The sequence below is a fragment of the Balaenoptera acutorostrata genome, chromosome 15, assembly GCF_949987535.1.
Source record: "Balaenoptera acutorostrata chromosome 15, mBalAcu1.1, whole genome shotgun sequence".
NCBI lineage: Eukaryota > Metazoa > Chordata > Mammalia > Artiodactyla > Balaenopteridae > Balaenoptera > Balaenoptera acutorostrata.
In genome coordinates, this window is record NC_080078.1 from 15,988,525 (window position 1) to 16,007,807 (window position 19,283).

At 55.4% G+C, this 19,283-nt stretch overlaps 1 protein-coding gene across 2 annotated transcripts; it reads left to right on the plus strand.

Moving 5' to 3' along the window:
* Positions 1–304: 304 nt before the first annotated feature.
* STX1B (syntaxin 1B) lies at positions 305–19,234 on the plus strand. 2 transcript variants are annotated; one of them, XM_028167691.2, is made up of 10 exons: positions 305–601; positions 9,445–9,519; positions 9,718–9,817; positions 9,906–9,980; positions 12,485–12,558; positions 12,964–13,072; positions 13,266–13,339; positions 15,242–15,379; positions 15,481–15,591; positions 15,848–19,234. In XM_028167691.2, the coding sequence occupies exons 1-10, from the start codon at positions 572–574 to the stop codon at positions 15,926–15,928; spliced, it is 867 nt and encodes a 288-aa protein (XP_028023492.1). In that variant the 5' UTR covers positions 305–571; the 3' UTR covers positions 15,929–19,234. The 2 variants fall into 2 exon arrangements, with proteins under 2 accessions (XP_028023492.1, XP_057385048.1); XM_057529065.1 differs by having other exon boundaries at positions 18,303–19,234.
* The last annotated feature ends 49 nt before the right edge of the window (positions 19,235–19,283 follow it).

Here is a 19,283-nt window from a genome sequence, read left to right on the forward strand (position 1 = left end):
ATTCATTCCCTTACCCCTTCTTTCTGCCATTCCACCGTCACCCCCGTCCCACAGCAGCATCTCTGTGCCTCCAGCCACATCTCCTCCGTCTCTCCGCATCTCTCCCTCTTTCTGTGGCTCTGCCCTCCCCCACCCCCTCTAGGCCTCTCCAGTCTCCCTCCCTCCTGGGTCCCCCTCCCCGGACTACAACCCCCAGGCGCCCCCAGCCCGGGGCGCTGCGCATGCCCCCTGCTCCCCGTCCCCTCCCGGTTCCCCCCTCCCTCCCTTCCTCCTTACCTCCCTCCTCCCCCCTCCCCCGCGCTTCAGCTCCCGCATCCCTCCATCCAAGCCTGTGCCGCAGCCGCATCGCCACCGCAGCCCCGGCAGAGCCGAGCCAGGCCCAGGCCCCTGCCCCTGCCCGGCCCTCAGCCCGCCGCCCCTCACCCCGCCCCCGCCCGCGGGCCCCCCTACAGCGGCCTCGGCGCCCCCCCGCCGGCGCCCCCAGACTCAGGACTCCAGCACCGAGGCAGGAGGCAGGGAGCAGCGGAGAGGCAGGAGAACGAGGAGGAGGAGGAGGAGGAGCCGTCGCAGGATGAAGGATCGGACTCAGGAGCTGCGGAGTGTGAGCTTGGGGGTGGGGAAAATGGGGGGGCGGGACCCCAGTATTTGGGGAGCGCGTGGGGGTGGAGTGGGGGAGGTGCTGGGACGTGGGGGCAAATGATGAGACTGGAGGTTGGTGGCAGGGGCACCCCAATATGTGAAGGCACCTGATGTCTCCAATGAACCTGCATTTTAGGGACAGTGGCTAGAAGGGTTTGGAGGCCATTAAGGCACAAGGGGGCAGGAGAGGTCTCAGGGGCCCTGGACACCCTACATTCCCAGGAGGACCCTGGGGTCTAATCTGGGGATGGGAAAGAGTGAGTGTGGGAGAGAATTGGAGGGTGCTGTCATCCGCTGGGCAGATTTGCTGAATTAGAAGGATGTGGGCAGTTCCTGGGCCAGGCTGAGCCCAGCGAGACCCAGATTTGGGGGCTGCTGTGGGGAAGGACACACGTTGGGACTGACTGAGATGCCAGCACCTGGCAGTGAATGAAGTGTGTGTGTGTTGCTCTCCGTAGGGAGGGGGCACCTCTCAGAGACTAGGAGGGAAGGAGTGGCCTCTGGAGGTAGCCAGAGGGCCGGGGCCTGAGATAGGGTGACCCCAGAGGTGGGAGAGGGGGTTGCAGGGGGACAGGAAGGAGGTTCCACGCACAGGGCCATGGAATTGGGCTGTATGACAGAGATCGTGCTCCACTGGGGAGAACTGGGGCATCCTAAACTGCCAGGGGCGGGCTGACGTGGGCCTCTGGTCTGCAGGCCTGAAGAGGCCCGGCTCCAGGAGTCGGGCCAGGCAGTTAGTTGTGTTTGGGTGACGGGGGAGGAGGGTGGCACTGGTGTCTGCAGTGAAGGCTGCCATTTGGAGGGGCTGGGGAGTGGGGGCTTGATAAGAGTGGCTTCTGGGCCTGGGGGGATGCGGTGGGGTGGAGGGTTGTAGACATGACCTGGGGCCCCGAGGAGGCAGAGCTGACAGCCTGCTGTGGGGTTATGTTAATAAAGTACTAGACCCAACTGATGTAGCCTGACACACTTCACCAGGAGCCTATTGGTTATTACCCTGGGGTTGTTATCCCATTTGACAGATGAGGAGATTGAGGTTCAGCAATGGGCAGGAACTTGCCCAAGGTCACCAAGCAAGTGGCTGGGAAGATCAGACAGGAATCTGGGTTTCCCGTCTGCCAAGTTGACATGCGTCTCTGCTTTTTTAGCCTTTGAAAGAGAAGTCTCAATACTGGGGGTAAAAAGCTCTGTCTTTGGAGAGCCCCCTGGATTTAGGGGTGGGTAACCTGCTTACAGAAAGACAAGAGGAAGGGCCTTAGAGGCAAGTGACTGTTGTCTCTGGGAGAGGTGGGTTGGCAGGTGGGAAGGAAGGAGGAACTGGTGGTTGGGGGAGGGAATTTTGAAGGTTTATTTTTTTTAATTAAACTTTGAGTGAATATACGCTTAGGCATCAGGAAAATGACGGTGATAAAAATAAGCAACACTCATGTGCCAGGCACTGTTCTAAGTGTTTTATACATATTAACTCATTTCGATCCTCACAGCAACCCTAGGAGACTGGTACTAGTATTATCCCATTTTATAGATAAGAAAACTGAGGCCCAGAGAGGTTAAGTAACTTGACCAAAATCACACAGCTAATTAAAGGCAGGCAGGCAGGCTGACTCCAGTGTTGGTGCTCTTAACTCCCCTTCTCTCCCCGTTTTCATCCAAAGCAGGTTGCCATCCATAATCTCATTAGACCCTCACCTGGTAAGGTAGGGAGACTGGGAGACTACTTCATTTTATAGTGAAGGAAACTGAGGCCCAGTGGTTGAAACTTGCCCAAGGTCACACAGCTAGCAAGTGAGTAGCCCGGATTTGAACCCAGATCCACTGCTGCCAAGACTATGCCATGACTCCAAAATCCCAAGAAATGGAAAGTGGGTCAGGGTGAGGTGGTGGTGGAATTGTGGTGTGATTAGAGAGAGGGGGAGGGAAAAGGCGAAGACAGGGGTACAGGGAAGGCAGGGGATGGGAGTCCTCATCTGAGTGGATCAGGGACCCCCTGCCCAGAGGGGAGGAATCCTGTCTGCTGGGGCTGCTGGGGGCAGCAGATGGGGGAGGTGGGAGGTGGGGTGGAGGGGCAGAGGGGGCTGAGTGAATGCTGATGGCTCTGGTGTTAGTCACGGCTCAGGGAAACTGGAGATTTGGGAGGGCATGTGTGGGGCGGAAAAAAAAGCTTCCAGATACAGGGAGTACGGGGATCTCCCTGCCAGAGTTGAGAATGAGGAAGCTGGGAGGCAGGAGAGACTGGGCAGGGTGTGGGAGGCCTGGGAAAGGGGTCTCTGAGAGGCTGAGAGGGATGGAAAGGCGGTGATGGGTGGGGATGTCAGCCCAGGGGGCCTGATTGTCTTTTTCCAACAGTACTTTGAGTTCCCGAGGGTTCTCACATCTGTTCATCACATAGCTGTCAAGGGCACAGATTTGGGAGTCAGACTGTCTGGGTTCAAATCCTAGCTTTGCTACTTCCTGTGTGACCTTGGGTAAGTTGCTTAACCTCTCTGGTCCTCACTTTCTTCATGTGTGTATTGAGAGTAATAACGGGACCTGCTTCAGAGGGCTGTCCTGAGGATTGAAATTATGCTGGAAGCGCCTAGAAGGAGGCCTGGTGCTCAGCATTGCTCCATGAGTGTTTTTTTATTCCACAGGTGACTCATTTATTTCTCTTGAGTCTCACATCAGCCCCCTGAGATGGGCAAGATGGGACCCCTAATTTATTGGAGTAAATTGAGGGCCACAGCGGTAACCTGACTTGCCTAAGGTCATACAGCTGTTAACGGCAGAGCCAGGGTTGAACCAGGGTTTTCTGTTTCCAGTTCACCAGGCACTTTTGGTTGGCAACTGGGAGGCACTGGGCTGGAGCAGAGGCTGCGGTGGGGAGTCAGTTGGCTGGATGGGTGTCCCAGGGTCCAAGAAATGGGTCCAGAGATGGGGCTGAAGAGGAGAGCAAGGGAGCAAGTGAGGTGGAGAGGAAGGTTGCGGAGAGAGAGAAGCCACAAGGGGACGCGTTGTGGGCTGGAGCCTGAGAGGCAGCTGTGGAGTGAGAAGGCGGGAGTGGGGGTGGATGGGAGACTGGGAAGTGGGTGGGGGGAGGCCTGAGGTGAGGGAGGCTGGAATTTGAGGGCGGGTGGAAATGGAGGCTGTTCTAGGACAAGTCATGCACCCTGAGGGCTGGGACTGGGTCCCAGGTGTAGCCCTCAGGTATAGGATAGGCACAATAGGCGCTTTAGAAATGCAGAAGGAAAGGGCAGCCTCGTGTTTGAGGAGAGCGGGCACGGACCAGGAGAACCCTGGTTGATGGGTTGGTATCCCCCAGCTGCGTGGGGCTTGTTTCTGCCATTCAGACACATCACGTTCCCCCTGCTTGAGGGCCTTTGCACTTGCTGGTCCCTCTGAAGGCTGTTCTCTCTGCCTGGACGCTGTTCCCTCTGCCTTGAATTCTATGTCCTCCAGACTGTGGTGCAGTTAACTCCTCAGGCCTTAGCTCAGATGTCAAGCCCCTCCCGAAAGGCCCTCCCTGATGCCCATTTCTCTCTATCACACCTCCTGCTTTATCTCCCTCTTGCTAAGTAGCACCATCTGAAATTGTCTTGTTCATTTTCCATTGTCTGTCTCGCTCCCCTGGAATGTCAGCTCCTTGGAGGCAGGACCCCTTCCTGTCTTGTTCACCACTGTATTCTCCGCAGCAGCCAGAAGAGAACTGGACACTGATCAGAGATATTTGTCAGATGACTGAAGGACTCAGTGGGGCAGAGGGAGGGTGAGGAAGGGAGTCGGTCGGGGAAGGCAGGGAAGGCGGAGGAGAGAGGTTGGGGTGGGAGGACTGGGCTGGATGCTGGGAGCGAGCAGAGGCCTGGGTCAGGGAGACAGATGGACAGAAGCAGGGGGTGCGGTGGAGAGAGGCTGCTGCCTCTAGATCAAAGGATGCTCATGCCCCTGAGAAGCAGGTGTGAGCACGTGTGTGTTGTCTGCGTGGGCATGCATGTGTGTTACACACACACACACACACACACACGCACACACACACACATGCGTGCACACACATACACATACACGCGCGCACACACACACATACACACGCATACACACACACATACACACGCACACACACACACATATATTCTGTGACTTTTTTTTTAAATTTTATTTATTTATTTGTTTATTTGTTTTTTGGCTGTGTTGGGTCTTAGTTTCTGTGCGAGGGCTTTCTCTAGTTGCGGCAAGCGGGGGCCACTCTTCATCGCGGTGCGGGGGCCTCTCACTGTTGCGGCCTCTCTTGTTGTGGAGCACAAGCTCCAGACGTGCAGGCTCAGTAGTTGTGGCTCATGGGCCTAGTTGCTCCGCGGCATGTGGGATCCTCCCAGACCAGGGCTCGAACCCGTGTCCCCTGCATTGGCAGGCAGACTCTCAACCACTGTGCCACCAGGGAAACCCTGTGACTTTCCTTTTTTTTTTTTTGACCGCACCACGCGGCATGCTGGGATCTTAGTTCCCCTACCAGGGATCAAACCCGCAGCCCCTGCATTGGAAGCATGGATTCCCAACCACTGGACCGCCAGGGAAGTCCCCACTCTCTGACTTTTCTATCACCCAATTCCAGTCTCTTTCCACCTCTGCTTTAGTCACCCTCTCGTTTGTCTCTGTTGATTTCCTGGCTCACGTTGTCCCGCTCCCTCCATCCACGCATCTGTCTATGTTGTCTCCCCGCCACTGACACTCCTATGAAGACCTCCGGTGTCTCTGATGGGGAAGGACTGAAGCTAGAGGCTTGAATCTGATGCCCCCTCTCCCCAGGGCGGTTCCAGAAGGTGCCCAGGGCCTCCACGGTCTCCCATTTCATCCTCCTGAGCGCTCGAGGAGCTGGCAAGCCGTAAAGAGCAGCGTGCCTGGGTTCCAATCCAGCACCATCGTGTCAGCACCCCATCAACTGTATGATCGTAGGCAAATTACTCAATCTCTCTCTGCCTCATCCATCAGAGGGGAATAAGAAGAGTATCTACTTCATGGAGTGAGTGGCTGTAAGGATTAAATGAGAAATGCAGAGCACTTGTAACAGAGCCTGACGCATGGTAATTGCTACCTACTTGTCGGGTATATATGATTCTTACTTTCTTCATTTCGCACAGGAGGAAACTGAGGCTTGAATTGTCCATAAAGTGGATGGGAGCACATTTGGTCATCTTTTCTGAGGTAGTCTCATATGCCCTCAGCCTGTTTTCTTTTAGGCTGGCCAGCTTCTTCCAGAAATGGAAGCCGTGTTCATTATGAAATACACACACCTCAGAGCAGGGAGGGCCCGCCCACTTCACAGATAAGCCGGGGCCCAGAGAGGGTCTGACAGTCACACAGCAAGTCAAATGGAGGCTAGAACAGCTGGCTTCCTGTCTGGGCTCTTCCTTGCAACCTGGCACGTCTTACTGGTATTCTGTCCCAGCCACAGGAGTTCAGTGGTACTGAGGGCACAGCAGAGCAGACTCTTTAGGGGCCAGGAAGGAATAGAGAGACAGAAGGGAAAGAGCCTGAGATTTAGCACCAGGACAATTCAGGTCCCACCTCTGGCCTTACTTCCTGTGAAGCCTTAGGCAGGGTCAGGCAACCTCTCTGAGCCTGTTTCCTCATCTGTAACATGGGAGAGGCAGTGGGTAACAGCCAAGCCTCCCTGAGCACTTATTCTCTCAGGCAGCATCAGGCATTTTTACTGCCTCGTCTCTCTGGCTCCTTCTGCCCACCATTTAGGGAGGACTTTCTCGCCGTTCAGCAAATGCAGAGACTGAAACTCAGAGGGAAGAAGGCGTGTGGCCTTCCAGCTGCTGACCTGGGCAAGCTCGTTAGCCTCTCTGTGACTCAGTTTCCCTATCTATAGAAGGCAGCTATTGTAAGAATGAAATGGATAAATAAACACAGTATGCTTTACAATGGTGCCCAGCACGTTATCAAATGCTGTGTAAATGTTTTCCACAATTATAGTTATGTTGACCAATGGTCCTTACAGAGTTTTAATGAAGATTAAATGAGATAACAAGAATGCAAGACCTAGGCCAAAGGTGCTATCACACGCTAGTATTTTGCTAGGTTTTCGGGGCGCAGAGCCTCGCCCAGATTGTGCCTTGTCAGGAGGGGACCTGAGAAGGGAAATCTCTGGTGGCAGAGTGGCCAGTAGGAGGCAGCCTGGTCTCAAGCCTCAGAAGGGGCTATGGGAGGGACTTCCCTGGTGGTCCAGTGGTTAAGATTCCACGCTCCCAATGCAGGGGGCACAGGTTTGTCCCTGGTCAGGGAACTAAGATCCCACATGCTGCACAGCGAGGCCAAAAAGAAAAAAAAAAAAAGAAAGAAAGAAAGGAGGGGCTATGGGAGGAGGCATGTCTTAGATGTCTTTGATTTCCTGGCCCCTTTCAGCCTGGGTGCCCTTGAGCAAGTCCATTTCCTCTTCCCCCTCAGACCTCCCGTTCCCCTCGTCTGTGAAATGGGGACAGCTTTTCTTGAGGGCTGTGGTAGTGAGGATCAGAAGAGATTATAGATGTAAAAGTGTCTGTCAACTGGAGAGGATTTTAGCTGTCAGCTGTCTGTAATTATTACACCAACTAAGTCATCCTTGGGCACTCTACCTTTCCTCCTCTCTCAAGGGCAAGTAAACAGGCAGCCAGGGATGCCCCAGGGCAGAATCAGGGATCTGGCCCTGGGAACCAAAGGAGAGAGGGAGAGAAATGAGACTTGAGGAAGTCTAAAGTCAGCCTGGGGAGGGGAAAGAGAGAACAGGAAAGTTCCCCGATACCTGGGCCAGCAAGAGGCCTCATGACCTGTGGGCAGCCAAGCTGAGGGCCAAGTGCTTGAAGGCAGAGAAGGGACAGAGGCGGTGGTGGCGGTGTGGGTGGGTAAATCCCTTGTGTGTCTCTGAGCCCTGGGGGGTGGAGGGCTGAGCAGCTGCAGGTTGGCTCTAGGGGAAGGGGAACCTCGTGAGGCACATGGGAGGCCGGTGGGTCCTCAGAGATGAGCCGAGCATCCCAGAGCCTCATGGAGCCAAGGTCTATTGGTGTGGTTCCAGAAGCCAGAGGTCCCATCAAGGTCCCCAAGCCCCACCTGGTACCGCCCCTCCTTCTGGGGGCAGCTCAAATGGAGGCTAGAACAGCTGGCTTCCTGTCTGGGCTCTTCCTTGCAGCCTGGCATGTCTTACTGGTGGGCAGAGAAAGAAGAGCCTCCCTTTCCTGGGAGATCTTTGGAGCTTAAATGGAAGTGCTGAAGGCATTCCCCAACATGGCGAGGGGAGGATCCCTGGGGACCATCTGAGCTTGGGTGGGAAGCTGGGGTACCTTCGAGAGGGTCCAGCTGGACGTCTGTGTGCTCACGGTTCCTCGGGGTGCTGTCGGGCCCCTCTGATTCCAAGTTCACTTGGCTGTCTAGGTCACATCTAGGTCCCATCTGGCTCTGTCTAGGTTCGATCTGAGCTGCCTCTGATCTGTCTGCGCGGAGTCTGGTCCAGTCTGAGCTGGCTGATTTCTGTCGGGTCCTGTCTGCGATCTGCTCAGACCCTGTCGAGGCCCTGTGCACGCTCTTCTCTTTAGATCCCAAATGGCAATACCCCCCGCTAGACGCTGTGTGGATCCTATCTTGATTTCATTCAGGCTCTGGTCATGAGATTCAGTCTGAGTTTTGGCTCGGTTTTTTCTGGAAATCAGGGTGAACTGTTTTAAATTTCCATGGAGGCTGATTAGGGCCCCAGATGTAATTAAGCTTGATGGGCTCAGCTTTTGCCCTCAGACTTCTGTCTCGAGCAGAGTCTTGAGACTGGAGTTTGGAGCACTGGGGACCCCTTCCTAACCCCCTTTCCTCCTTCCCAGCTCTGAGTGAGTGTGCAGACTGGATGCTCAGAGAGGCTGGGAGAAGAGCCCCAGAGGGCCCTCCCGAATGTCCCTGGGGGCAGAGGGGCCGCTGCACGTCTGTGTGTCCACATGTGTCGGCAGGCAGCTTTGCTGTGGGTCTGTGTGGGTGTCCGTGGGCCTATTTCTGTGTGCCTTGTGTGTCAGCCCTTCTGTCTATGTCACTGGCCTGTCTGGTGGCGGCAGTGGCGGTGTGGGTGGGTAAATCCCTTGTGTCTCTGAGCCCTGGGGGTGGAGGGCTGAGCAGCTGCAGGTTGCAACTGGGAAATCCAAGCAAGTGAGAGTAGGTGGGTGTGAAGTTGGAAGAGGCTGGATGAAAGCAAGTGAATACACGGAGGAGAGTGGGGGGAGGGGAAGAGAGTGGGTGGGAGGAGGGAGGTCGGGGTGCTGTGTCTCTCATCCAGCCCTCCCCTGGCCGACTGCTTGCTTAACTTGGCGCCTGCCGCTGGCAGTGAAGTGACCTTGCATAGGGGACGTGGCTGGTCGTGTTGGAGGCTGGAGGGGAAGAGAAGGGAGCAAATTGAAGCCTGGCAGGAGCGGCTGGGGGGATGGTGGAGGGGGGGTCAGGCTCCTGGGACGCTATTCCAGACCCCTTCTCGCAGCCCAGAGCCAATTACTGCAAGGCTGACATTTAGCTGGTTGTTACAATATCGAAATACTTCCATACTGGTTGGTTAAAGCATCTGTCCAGAGCTCCACCCGCCTCCAGGGTGACTGCACTCACAGGACCACTTCTACCCCTGAAACGGTGCCTTTGGCTAATTCCCTCCAAGGTGTCCTTTGGGCTGTCAGGTACCCGGCCTCCGGGACTCTGTGCCACAAGACACCCAGTGTTCGTTGTGACTGCTTGGTGCCCTGGCCCCCTGTATGTGACCCTTCCCAGGACCCCCGCTCTGAGCCCAGAGCTGGCAGCATCGGGATTGCACACAGACTGCCTTTCTTTGCCTCCCAGGCGAAAGACAGCGATGATGAGGAGGAGGTGGTCCATGTGGACCGGGACCACTTCATGGATGAGTTCTTTGAACAGGTAACAGAACCTGGCCCCCAGCCAACAACTTCCTTCTCCCCGGCCCCCGGCCCCCGCCCTGCTCTCTGCTCCTCCATCCCCTTGGCCTTTTACCAACCCCTCTGGGTCTGGCCCGTTTCCCTGAACCCTGACTGAGCCCCCTGAATCCCTTTGTCTGGCCCGACGACTTGGCTGGGTATAGCCGATTTGCTGCCCCAGGTGGAAGAGATCCGGGGCTGCATTGAGAAGCTGTCAGAGGATGTGGAACAAGTGAAAAAACAGCATAGTGCCATCCTGGCCGCCCCCAACCCGGATGAGAGTAAGTGCTGCTGCCGGGTGGCTGGGGGCTGCGGGCAGGAGTCTGGGGTCCCACCCAGACATCTCACCCGCCCCTCCCCTCCCCTCAGAGACCAAACAGGAGCTGGAGGACCTCACTGCAGACATCAAGAAGACGGCCAACAAGGTTCGATCCAAGTTGAAAGGTGAGGAATGCCATCCCCTGCCTAAGGAGGAAAAAAACTCTGCCCTCCGTTGGACTAAACAGGCCTCTCTATGAGGAATGTCTACAGACTTCCAGGAGCCAGATTCCTAAACACTGAGAAAGCATAAAACCCGAGATTTCCCAACTTGCTCCAGATGCCTTGGAGAAAGATACAGATATGACAGGGAAATGAGAGAGAGGAGGCTTTCTGTCCAAATTGCATCTGAGCTCTGCTGCTTCCATCAGCAGGAAGGTCCACCAGGAAAATACAGTCTTCCAGGTGGTTTTAGTTTCACGAAGGCCTCATTTCTCCAGAACAGTTGCCGGACATAGCGCTAAGCACCCAGTAGGTGGGCTCAGCAAATGCTTCTGAATTGGTATCCTTAGCTCAGGACAGATTGGACTGTGCGGCTGACATCAGGGGCTGGCAAACTTTCAGGAGGGACTTGCCAAATGCTCATGTATTCACTCTAATTTAAGGACTTGGGTGCTGGTAATAAGCACCTTCCCCCAAATCACTGTGGGTTGGGAACCTCCTTGTCTGCTGGTGCCAGGGGAATAGCAGTGTTACCGTGATGCTAATTTGTATGCTCATGGTAATTCAGCATCAGAAAACATTTGCCGAGCACCTTGAGGCACATTGCTGGGCTTTGGGGGAAAGGAGTCATGTCAGATGCCTGGCCCTGAGCACAATGACCTTGGTCCAGAGAGATGAGGACAGGGACTCCGTGCCCTCCTGGACTCAACGGGAGGCCATATGTGAGCCTCCAGTGCTGATCTGTAAGCCCTTTGCACTCAGGAGAGCGTGCTAGAAAGCAAAATGATCCAAACTGGGAGCACACTGATTGCAAATCCAGACAGAGGGAGCCCACTTGCATCACCAGCTCATTCTGGACAAGTACCCTACCCTCAGTTCCTCATCAGTACAGTAAGAACTACTAAAGCAATTTCAAAGCTAGATGTTTTTGTTGTTGTTGTTTGTTTTTGTTTTTTGGTAGCAAAATCTTTTTTTCCTAAGTGAAATCTTACCCCAAATTCCAATACATACAACACATAAACGTCAGGCTGTTCTGGCTGACCTGGGGTTGGGAGACCCAGAGCCCTACCTGCCTAGCCTCCTCATCACTCCCAGCAACAGACCCCTCTGAGGTTCCTTCTCAGAAGCAGGGTTCTGTGGGACACAAGTTTAAAAATCCCTGGGCTCAGCAATTTCTTTGAGCCCATTGAGCTCTGACATGAACAGTCTTTATAAGACCATGAGGAGGGCTGTATGGTTTAGGAGTTCAGGAATAGACCAAGAAAGAAGCTAGGAAAAGTGGCAGAGGCTTAGAGAAGCTGACCCTCCAGAGCTCCAGAAAAAGAGAGATCATCTCCATCTTTCTCCAGCTCTGTGGTGGCATGAGCTCCGGCATTGTGTGTGACCTTGAATGAGTTGTTTTCTCTATTTCAACCTCAGTTTCTAGTCTGAAACCTGGACTGCTATCACTGAACTCCCAGGATTACTGTAAGAAGTCAATAAGACCCTGTAAAAGATCCCTTCCTCCTGGGTTTGGCCCCAGCCCCAAGTCTGACAACAGGGTCCCCGTCTGGGCCACAAATTCCGACATTCCTGGGTGTGTGTTTCTGGACTTTTCCCATAATAGCTGGGCCAGAGCTGTCACTCACTCACTGGCCCGCCATCGCTGGCGGGGGAGCGTTGGGGTGCCATCCAGCACCGTACCTCCACCACTGCCAGGAACGGAGAAGCAATGTTCTTGGGAGTGGCCTGTAGGCTCTTCCAGGTCTGAGAGGGCCTGGTGATTCATCCCTGCTGCATTTTCCGAGCACAGTAGATCTTACCCTCAAGCTCTTTTTTAGAAAATCTGAATAAGTGTGGGGAGTGCATGTTCTAGAAGCAGTAATCCCAGTTAATCTGTGTGCTTTTCCAGAACATCCTTTAGAAGTGGGGATTCCTGGGACAGGGATCACTTTGTAAGGCAGGGGGGGAGCTATTTTCTCTGTTGGAACATCCATCCACTTACCCTAGAATTTTCCAAGGAAAGGGCGGCCACTAGAACCTGACCCACTTGAAAGTACTTGCCCTCAACCAGAAAATTCCCAGGGTGGGTTCCTGACCTTTTTCTGAGGCTGCAAAAAGCAGAGAGTTCTCCCGCCCCCCATACAGCGGATGTGGACTGTGGGGCTGGGCAGGAGTTACAGCTGTGGGACTTTCCAAGACGCAGTCCTTCCACCAGAACAAATAGCCCCCTTCTGTCTGGTGACCAACTGACCCTCAATGTCCCCTCCTACCTGGCTTCCAGACCCCCTCAAACATTGGTCCCTTTATTCGCTGGCCTCCTGCCTCCCCACCCTAGAGTCTTTACTGTCTGCCCTCGCCTGGGTATGACATCCGTTCACGGGCCTGGGGGGCCTGCCTCGGGGTGTCCACCCTTCATATGTCCCAGACCCCCGCCCCACATGCGCCGGGTCTCCTGCCCTCCCATCACTGCGTCCTCTCTCCCGCAGCGATCGAGCAAAGCATTGAACAGGAGGAGGGGCTGAATCGTTCCTCTGCGGACCTGCGCATCCGCAAGACCCAGGTAGGAGGCAGCGGCCAGGCACGGTCAGGGTCGGGGCCGGGACCAAACCGCACTGGACCGGACGGGGGAGGGGCCCAGGCTGGAGCCCTGCCTGTTGGGCGTGGGCGGGCCCAGAGCAGGCACTAGCGTGGGGCGTGGCCAAGGGGGGGGAGCCTGGGCAGGGGCGGGGCTTGGGGCGGGACTACAGCGGAGGTTGGAACCCGGATACATCCCAGAGCCCTAGCCCGGCCTTGGCTGGCTTGGGCGTAGGATGGGGGTGCTGGGGTACGGGACTGCACACTTGCGAGGGCTTGGGATCGTGGCACGAGCTGAAGAAGGGGCCGTAGGCTAACTCAGCCCCTCCCGCCCACTCCATCCCTCCACTCTGCTCCCTGCCTCCTGATGTGTCTGTACCCCCCACCGCAGCACTCCACACTCTCCCGGAAGTTCGTGGAGGTAATGACTGAATATAACGCGACCCAGTCCAAGTACCGGGACCGCTGCAAGGACCGGATCCAGAGGCAGCTGGAGATCAGTGCGTGTGACATCTCTCCCCCGCAAACTCCCCAGACCTGTCCCATACTCCTTCCAGGCCTTTCCCCTCCGTGGAGGGGACTCGTGGCCTGAGGCCGGATGGGAGGGTGGGCTCCTGGGTCCCTGCCACATCCCACCACCTTAGGTGTCCAGGCTGGCCCAGTCCCTGAGCAGGGAGTCCTTTCTCCCCACAGCTGGAAGGACCACGACCAACGAAGAACTGGAAGACATGCTGGAGAGTGGGAAGTTGGCCATCTTCACTGACGATGTGAGCCCCGCGTGGGGGTGGGGTCTGTTTTTGGAAAGCATTCGTCTTTCCTCCCCAAGCGTAGGCTGAACTCAAGGTCCTAAGTCCGCCCTGAAATAACAAACATCGGGAAGTCTGAACCTGGAACTGGGGAATTCCATGGGGGCAGAGCAGGAAGTACCCTCATAAAAATGGCAAACAGTAAGGTGCCAGGCACCGTTCTAAGCACTGAATGTATTCACATTTACCTACTAAACTCATTTAATCCTCACCACAAGCCTCTGAGGGAGTCGTGTTTCACAGATGAGGTAATCTGATCCAAAAAGGTTAAATGATTTGCCGAGGTCACACAGCTACAGGCAGAGCAAGGATCTGAATCTGCAGTCAGGACTCTTCAGTGCTAAGATACACTTCTCCCTAGTGATGCGGGTCATTTCACCAAGTGACTAATTTGCCTACATTTTGAAGGTTTTCTAAATAATCAGTTTTAGTTTTGCTGAAGTTTTGCACACTGCCCTGCGCTTGTCATCTTATATGTGAAAGAGATGGGCTTTCCCCAACTGTAGTTCTTCTTTCTCTTTCTTGACTTTTGCCCTGGCTGACAGGTTCTGTCTCCCTTTCTGCTTCTGGTGGCAAAATGACTCTGGTTTAGGTTTCTAGACCAGCATTAAAGTACCGTTCAGTGACTGTCTAGCAGTTTTCAGCAAATTGTTATTTAGAGAATTGATCTTTGTTAAATTAGCTTTGAGCAAATTTATAATGGGCCAGTTAGCCTGGAGCCCTCCCAAACAGCTCTGCCCAGGCTGTCAGTCTGTCTGAGAGTGGAGGGAAACCTGGTGAGTGGTTCTAAGGGGATAGAGCTGATCCCTGCCAGTTAACCCACCATCATTACAATGCAGGGTGGTCGGTACCTTGCCTGAGGGCTGAACAAGATGCAGACAGGCCCTAAGGTAGTAGTTAACTTCTAGGGTCGGGAAAGGCTTCCTGGGGGAGGTGGCATTGAGTTGTGTGCCTTAAGAGACAGGGAGCATTTGGACACGGGGAGATGGGTAAAGGGCATTCCAGACAAAGGGGACAGACTGAGCAAAAACAGGGAGAGTGGACCACTTGCCAAAGAGCCATTGGATGATTTGGGCTCTTAGGATTTAGGGAGATGAGGACAGAAAGGGAGATGGGGCCTTGACTGCTAAGGTAAAGGTGTGTAGCCTGTGGATGCGGGGGAGCCTTGGAGGGCTTTAGAGCAGAAGAGTGGCTGGATGTGGTCTAAACAGTGAGTGGTTTGGAAAGTGAGTGGTCTGGCTTCCGTGGGGAGGAGGTATATCTGACTGTGGGTTAGAGTCTCTCTCCCACTGACTCTTGAGGGCTGCAGAGCATTTCCTTATTATTTCTCCCCCGGCCCGTATCATGGGGGCTCCAGGGCACACTGCCTTCTCATCTGGGCCTCCTTTTCTGCTTGCCACTCTCTGCTGTGCCCCCTTCCATTATCCTGTCTGCCTTTGACCAGATGGTGACCCCCAATCCTGATAGGGGTCCAGGACCCCGTCTCCCTTCCCAGGGCCTCCCTGGTGTGTGTGATAGAGACAGCCCTGGGCTGAGATGGCGGACTCAGGGCAAGTTTTCCTTCTTGTAATTTAACAAATGTCTCTTTAGTGCTTCCTGTGTGCCAGGTACTATTCTAATTGATACACACATAATCATTCACTTAATCTTCACACAACCTTGTGAGGTGTGAAGTATCCGTATTTTCTAGGTGGGGAAACTGAGGCCTGAAGAGGTTAAACAATTTGCCCATGGTTACAGCTAGTAAACGCCAGCCAGGTTCGAACCCAGACGCTCTGGCTGCAGAACCCAAGCTCTTCTGGGAGTGAAGGGTGGTCTGTAGCTCTCCTCGCTCTTCCCCCCGCCCCTCCCCTTTCACCCTAGATCAAAATGGACTCACAGATGACAAAGCAGGCGCTGAACGAAATCGAGACGAGGCACAACGAGATCATCAAACTGGAAACCAGCATCCGTGAGCTGCACGACATGTTTGTGGACATGGCCATGCTCGTGGAGAGCCAGGTACTGCCTCTGCCACGGCCCTCGGGGAACCTCACCCGGGTCTCCGGGATCCCTTCTTCCAGCCCAGCTCCCACCCCGTCCTATGCGTGTGTCCTCCGCAGGGCGAAATGATTGACCGCATTGAGTACAACGTGGAACATTCCGTGGACTACGTGGAGCGAGCCGTGTCTGACACCAAGAAAGCTGTGAAATATCAGAGCAAGGCCCGGAGGGTGAGCCGGGGCAGGCGGGCCTGCGGAGTAGGTGGGCTGGAGCCGAGCGGGCGGGGCTGGGCTCAGGCCAGGGCTGAGGTGAGTGATGAAATCCCGCGAGAGGCCTTATCTCTGGTTCTGACCTCTTCCTTTTTCTGTTTTCTCTCCCCTCTTCTTTTTCCTCACATCCTCCTCCCCATCTGTCTGTCGGTTTGTCTGTCTCTTTACCTCTCTGTGTCTCCGTCTCCTCCCTCCCTATCGCCCTTCCTGCCTGCAGAAGAAAATCATGATCATCATTTGCTGTGTGGTGCTGGGGGTGGTCTTGGCGTCATCCATTGGGGGGACGCTGGGCTTGTAGGCCCCCCACCCCTATCCCTCCCAGACCCTTCCCCACCACATCGGGAGCAATACCCCCACCACCCCTTCACTCCATCCCCTGCTCCAGGCTCACCCTCAAGACAGACCCGGGCAGCACCCGCAACCTTTACCGCCCGTCAGACCCTGGAGTCCCTGGACCTCCCCCCGCCATGGACCACCCCCTGCCCCCGCACGTAGATAGCAGCAGGCGTGATTACACGTGCACACCAACATGCATGCCGCCGGCACATGCTCGAGATGTGTGGACACCCCAGCGTGTGTGTGTGTGTATGTGTGTAGATGTGTGTAGAAGCACCAAATCGCCCTTTCTGGCCCCCACCTCAAGTCTGTGTGTTGTCTGAGCTTTCCCCCTTCCCCTGGGTTGTTGTGTAGACTGTGGCCGGGTGTGACACAGCAGCCATCAAGCCCCACTCTTCTGTCTTCTGTGAATGGGGTGTGTGTGTGTGTGTGTGTGTGGCGCCACAGATCCGTGGACACACAGTTTGCGTACATGGAATTTTGTGTTTGAGTGTTCAAATCCAATGTAACAGCACCTCCTCCACTGACACCCCCCTCCCCCATGTCTGCTACAGATGGGGCAGGTTGTGAGTGTACAGAGGCTCACACTAACATTCCCAGAGGATCCAGGCACAATACACACACAGGCCATGGCAGACACCCCAGCGTGATGTTGAGCAAACCCTCCTGGCTTAGTCACCCTGGGACTGACATGTCCTGGGGAACATGTGTGTGTGTGTGTGGAGTTCACTCGAGGCGAGTGGAAGCATACACGTGTCAATAACCTAGCTCGGCCTGTATATCCATGTGCATTTCCCCCAACAGGTGATGTGAGGGACGTGTTTGTGTGTGTGTGTGTGTGTGTGTGTGTGTGTCTAGGATGTGCCTGAAGTGTCAGTAGGTCTTCTCCTGAGACAGAGCCCTCCACATTTTGCACTGGACACCTGTTTTGGGTGGGCACAGAAATCTATATTTCTACGCTATCTAGAGTACACCTGCGTGAGTGTGTGTGTGTGTGTAGAGGATTTCTGCGTAGTGTGTTTCTACCCTCCTGTGTATTATACACACACACGTTTACCTTCAAGGACCTGTGCCCCATCCAGGTTTGTCTGTCCAGATTATTTGCCTCCTCCCTTTCTCCCCGGAGCTGCCGGCCGCTATCTGATGTGGTCACACGCTGCTACGTCAACATCATGCAACTGCAGCTTCCTGCCCTGCGTGGTCGGATCCCCTGTGCATACATGCCCACATGCTTATCTTTCTCGGTCAAATAAGCCTGCACGTGTGGAAGCTGGGACACCTCAGTGTGCTCCCACCCGCCACGGCAGATGAGGCCACACCCAGGCACACACAAGCACACAGGAGCCTGGCGTATGCTGACGCTGGCACGGTGCCTGTTCAGGCGGGCACTCGTTTGCACATGAATGCCTCCCAGATGGGCTATTGATGGGAAACATTACTGATCACGGGAATGTCAAGGGCTGCCCCAGGCTCTCAGAAATGAGAACATTCTTGAGCACTAACCTCAGAACTGAGAGAGGCCAGCGATGGTCCCCACCGCCCCATCTGATGCTCTGGCCTTTGCCTCAGGAACCTTGGATTTAGGGAACTGTTTATTTCAGACGTACTGGAGTGGGCTAAGTCCTGGGGCCCATGCCCTGGACGCATCTCCTGCTGAAATGTCACCAGTAGCTGTTCCCCTGCAGGCTGAGACTGAGGGTGGGACACGGTCCTGAGTTTCTGATGGTGAGGAAGCGGCCGACTCCTCCCTTGCTACGTAGACAACATATGCATGCGTGGGTTTGTGTGTTGGGTGGCAGGTGGGAGGTATGTGGGCAAAGGACAGTGTTAGAAGCCTCCCACTCCACTGGCCCAGGAACATGGCCCCACATATACAGGATTGAACACACAAGTACAGGAATGCGCCCTGCCTTGGGGTCTGACATCCGTGTGCACAGGGTGGAGGACTTTGGTGTGTGTGCAGATCGTTTCCTGGAGTCCCTCTTCATGTGAAGCGTGTCTGTGTGAGAGAGAGACAGTGCAGATGTGACCTTCTGGAACATAGTACCCCACTGCCACCCCAGCTCAGATAGCCAGCCTCTTCCCTACCTGGCTGGGCCCTGCCTGTGTGTGGCCAATATATATATGTAACCGCCAAGGTGGGCTGTCCATTCCCACAGTGCCCTTTGTCAGGACAGGAAGTTTGCCCCCGTATCTGACTGCAGCCCTCCTGCTCCCACTCAGGCTTCTTTGGGGACGTCAGAGCAGGCCCCAGCACCCCCCCACCCCATCCTTTTTCCTTCCTGCCGTCCAGCCAGGGTACCCTTTCATACCAGGTGTTTCTGGAATTCCCACAGCCTTGGGGCCACAAGGAGAAGGGTGGAGCCATGGCTGGAGTGATGCAACTGCCTCCTTGACTGGTGTTAGGCCCGTAGCTGCCCATCTCCGGGCCTCAGATGGACCAGAGCATCCCTGAGGGTCTGTTCTGCCCCAGGTTCTCTAAGTCCCACACATCACATGATGTGTTTGCTTGTTGGCTGCCGTGTCTGTATGTGTCCTGGAATGTTGTCTGGGGGCTGATGTCTTTTGCATGTTCTCAGACAAGTGTGTGCTGCCCGCCCGCCAAGCACCTACAACCATCAAGCCCCTGTGTGCCCCGTGGGTGGTCCCGGACCTGGCCAGGGCTCGCTGCTTCCCCTCCCCCTTTCTCCCTCCCCCTGCCTCACGAAGCACACTGCGTGTCCGTCCCATGTGCCTGTGGGTTGATGCACGCTCTTGCCACGCCTTGAGCGTGCGTACATGATGTGTTCTATGCATTCACCCTGCCCCACCCCCAGCCTGCCCCGCAGAGGACGAGATGGGTGGCCCCCGGCTCCCTCCTCCCCCACCCGCCCCCTGCCTGCTGTGCAGCCGTGTGCGTTGGCGTGTGTTTCTGTGTCGCTGGCGTGTCACGTGATATAGCCGTGTTTGCTGACATGAGCCCCTGCCCCTTCTGTTTCTCCTTTGGTTTCTAGAGCTCTTTCCCTCTCCTCCCCAGAGGGAACAGGACTCCTGGGGCCTGGCTGTGGGCCCAGAGCCAGGCCACCCTCTCCTGTTAGCCCTCAGAGTCCCATTTCTCTCTATTGGTGACCAAGTTGCAAATGGATAAAACACAGGAAAATTCTGCCCCCCTCCCAGCCCTGCATGTCCTGTCCCCAGAGCCCCTCACCCCCACCCCGGGCCGGGTCGGGCCCCGTGGGACGGGAGAAATAGCAACCAATCCAACAGCGGGCGTGCTGTGTGCTCACTTCCTTCTGTCCCCGCACGGGACGGGCGCCGTGGGGAGTGGGAGGCATGGT

Bases quoted from the DNA above. Each gene is read 5' to 3' on its own strand.
- STX1B (XM_028167691.2), top strand. From the start codon at position 572: ATGAAGGATCGGACTCAGGAGCTGCGGAGT. The intron at 9,520-9,717 runs GTAACAGAACCT...TTGCTGCCCCAG, and splicing joins TGGATGAGTTCTTTGAACAG to GTGGAAGAGATCCGGGGCTG. The intron at 13,340-15,241 runs GTGAGCCCCGCG...CTTTCACCCTAG, and splicing joins TGGCCATCTTCACTGACGAT to ATCAAAATGGACTCACAGAT.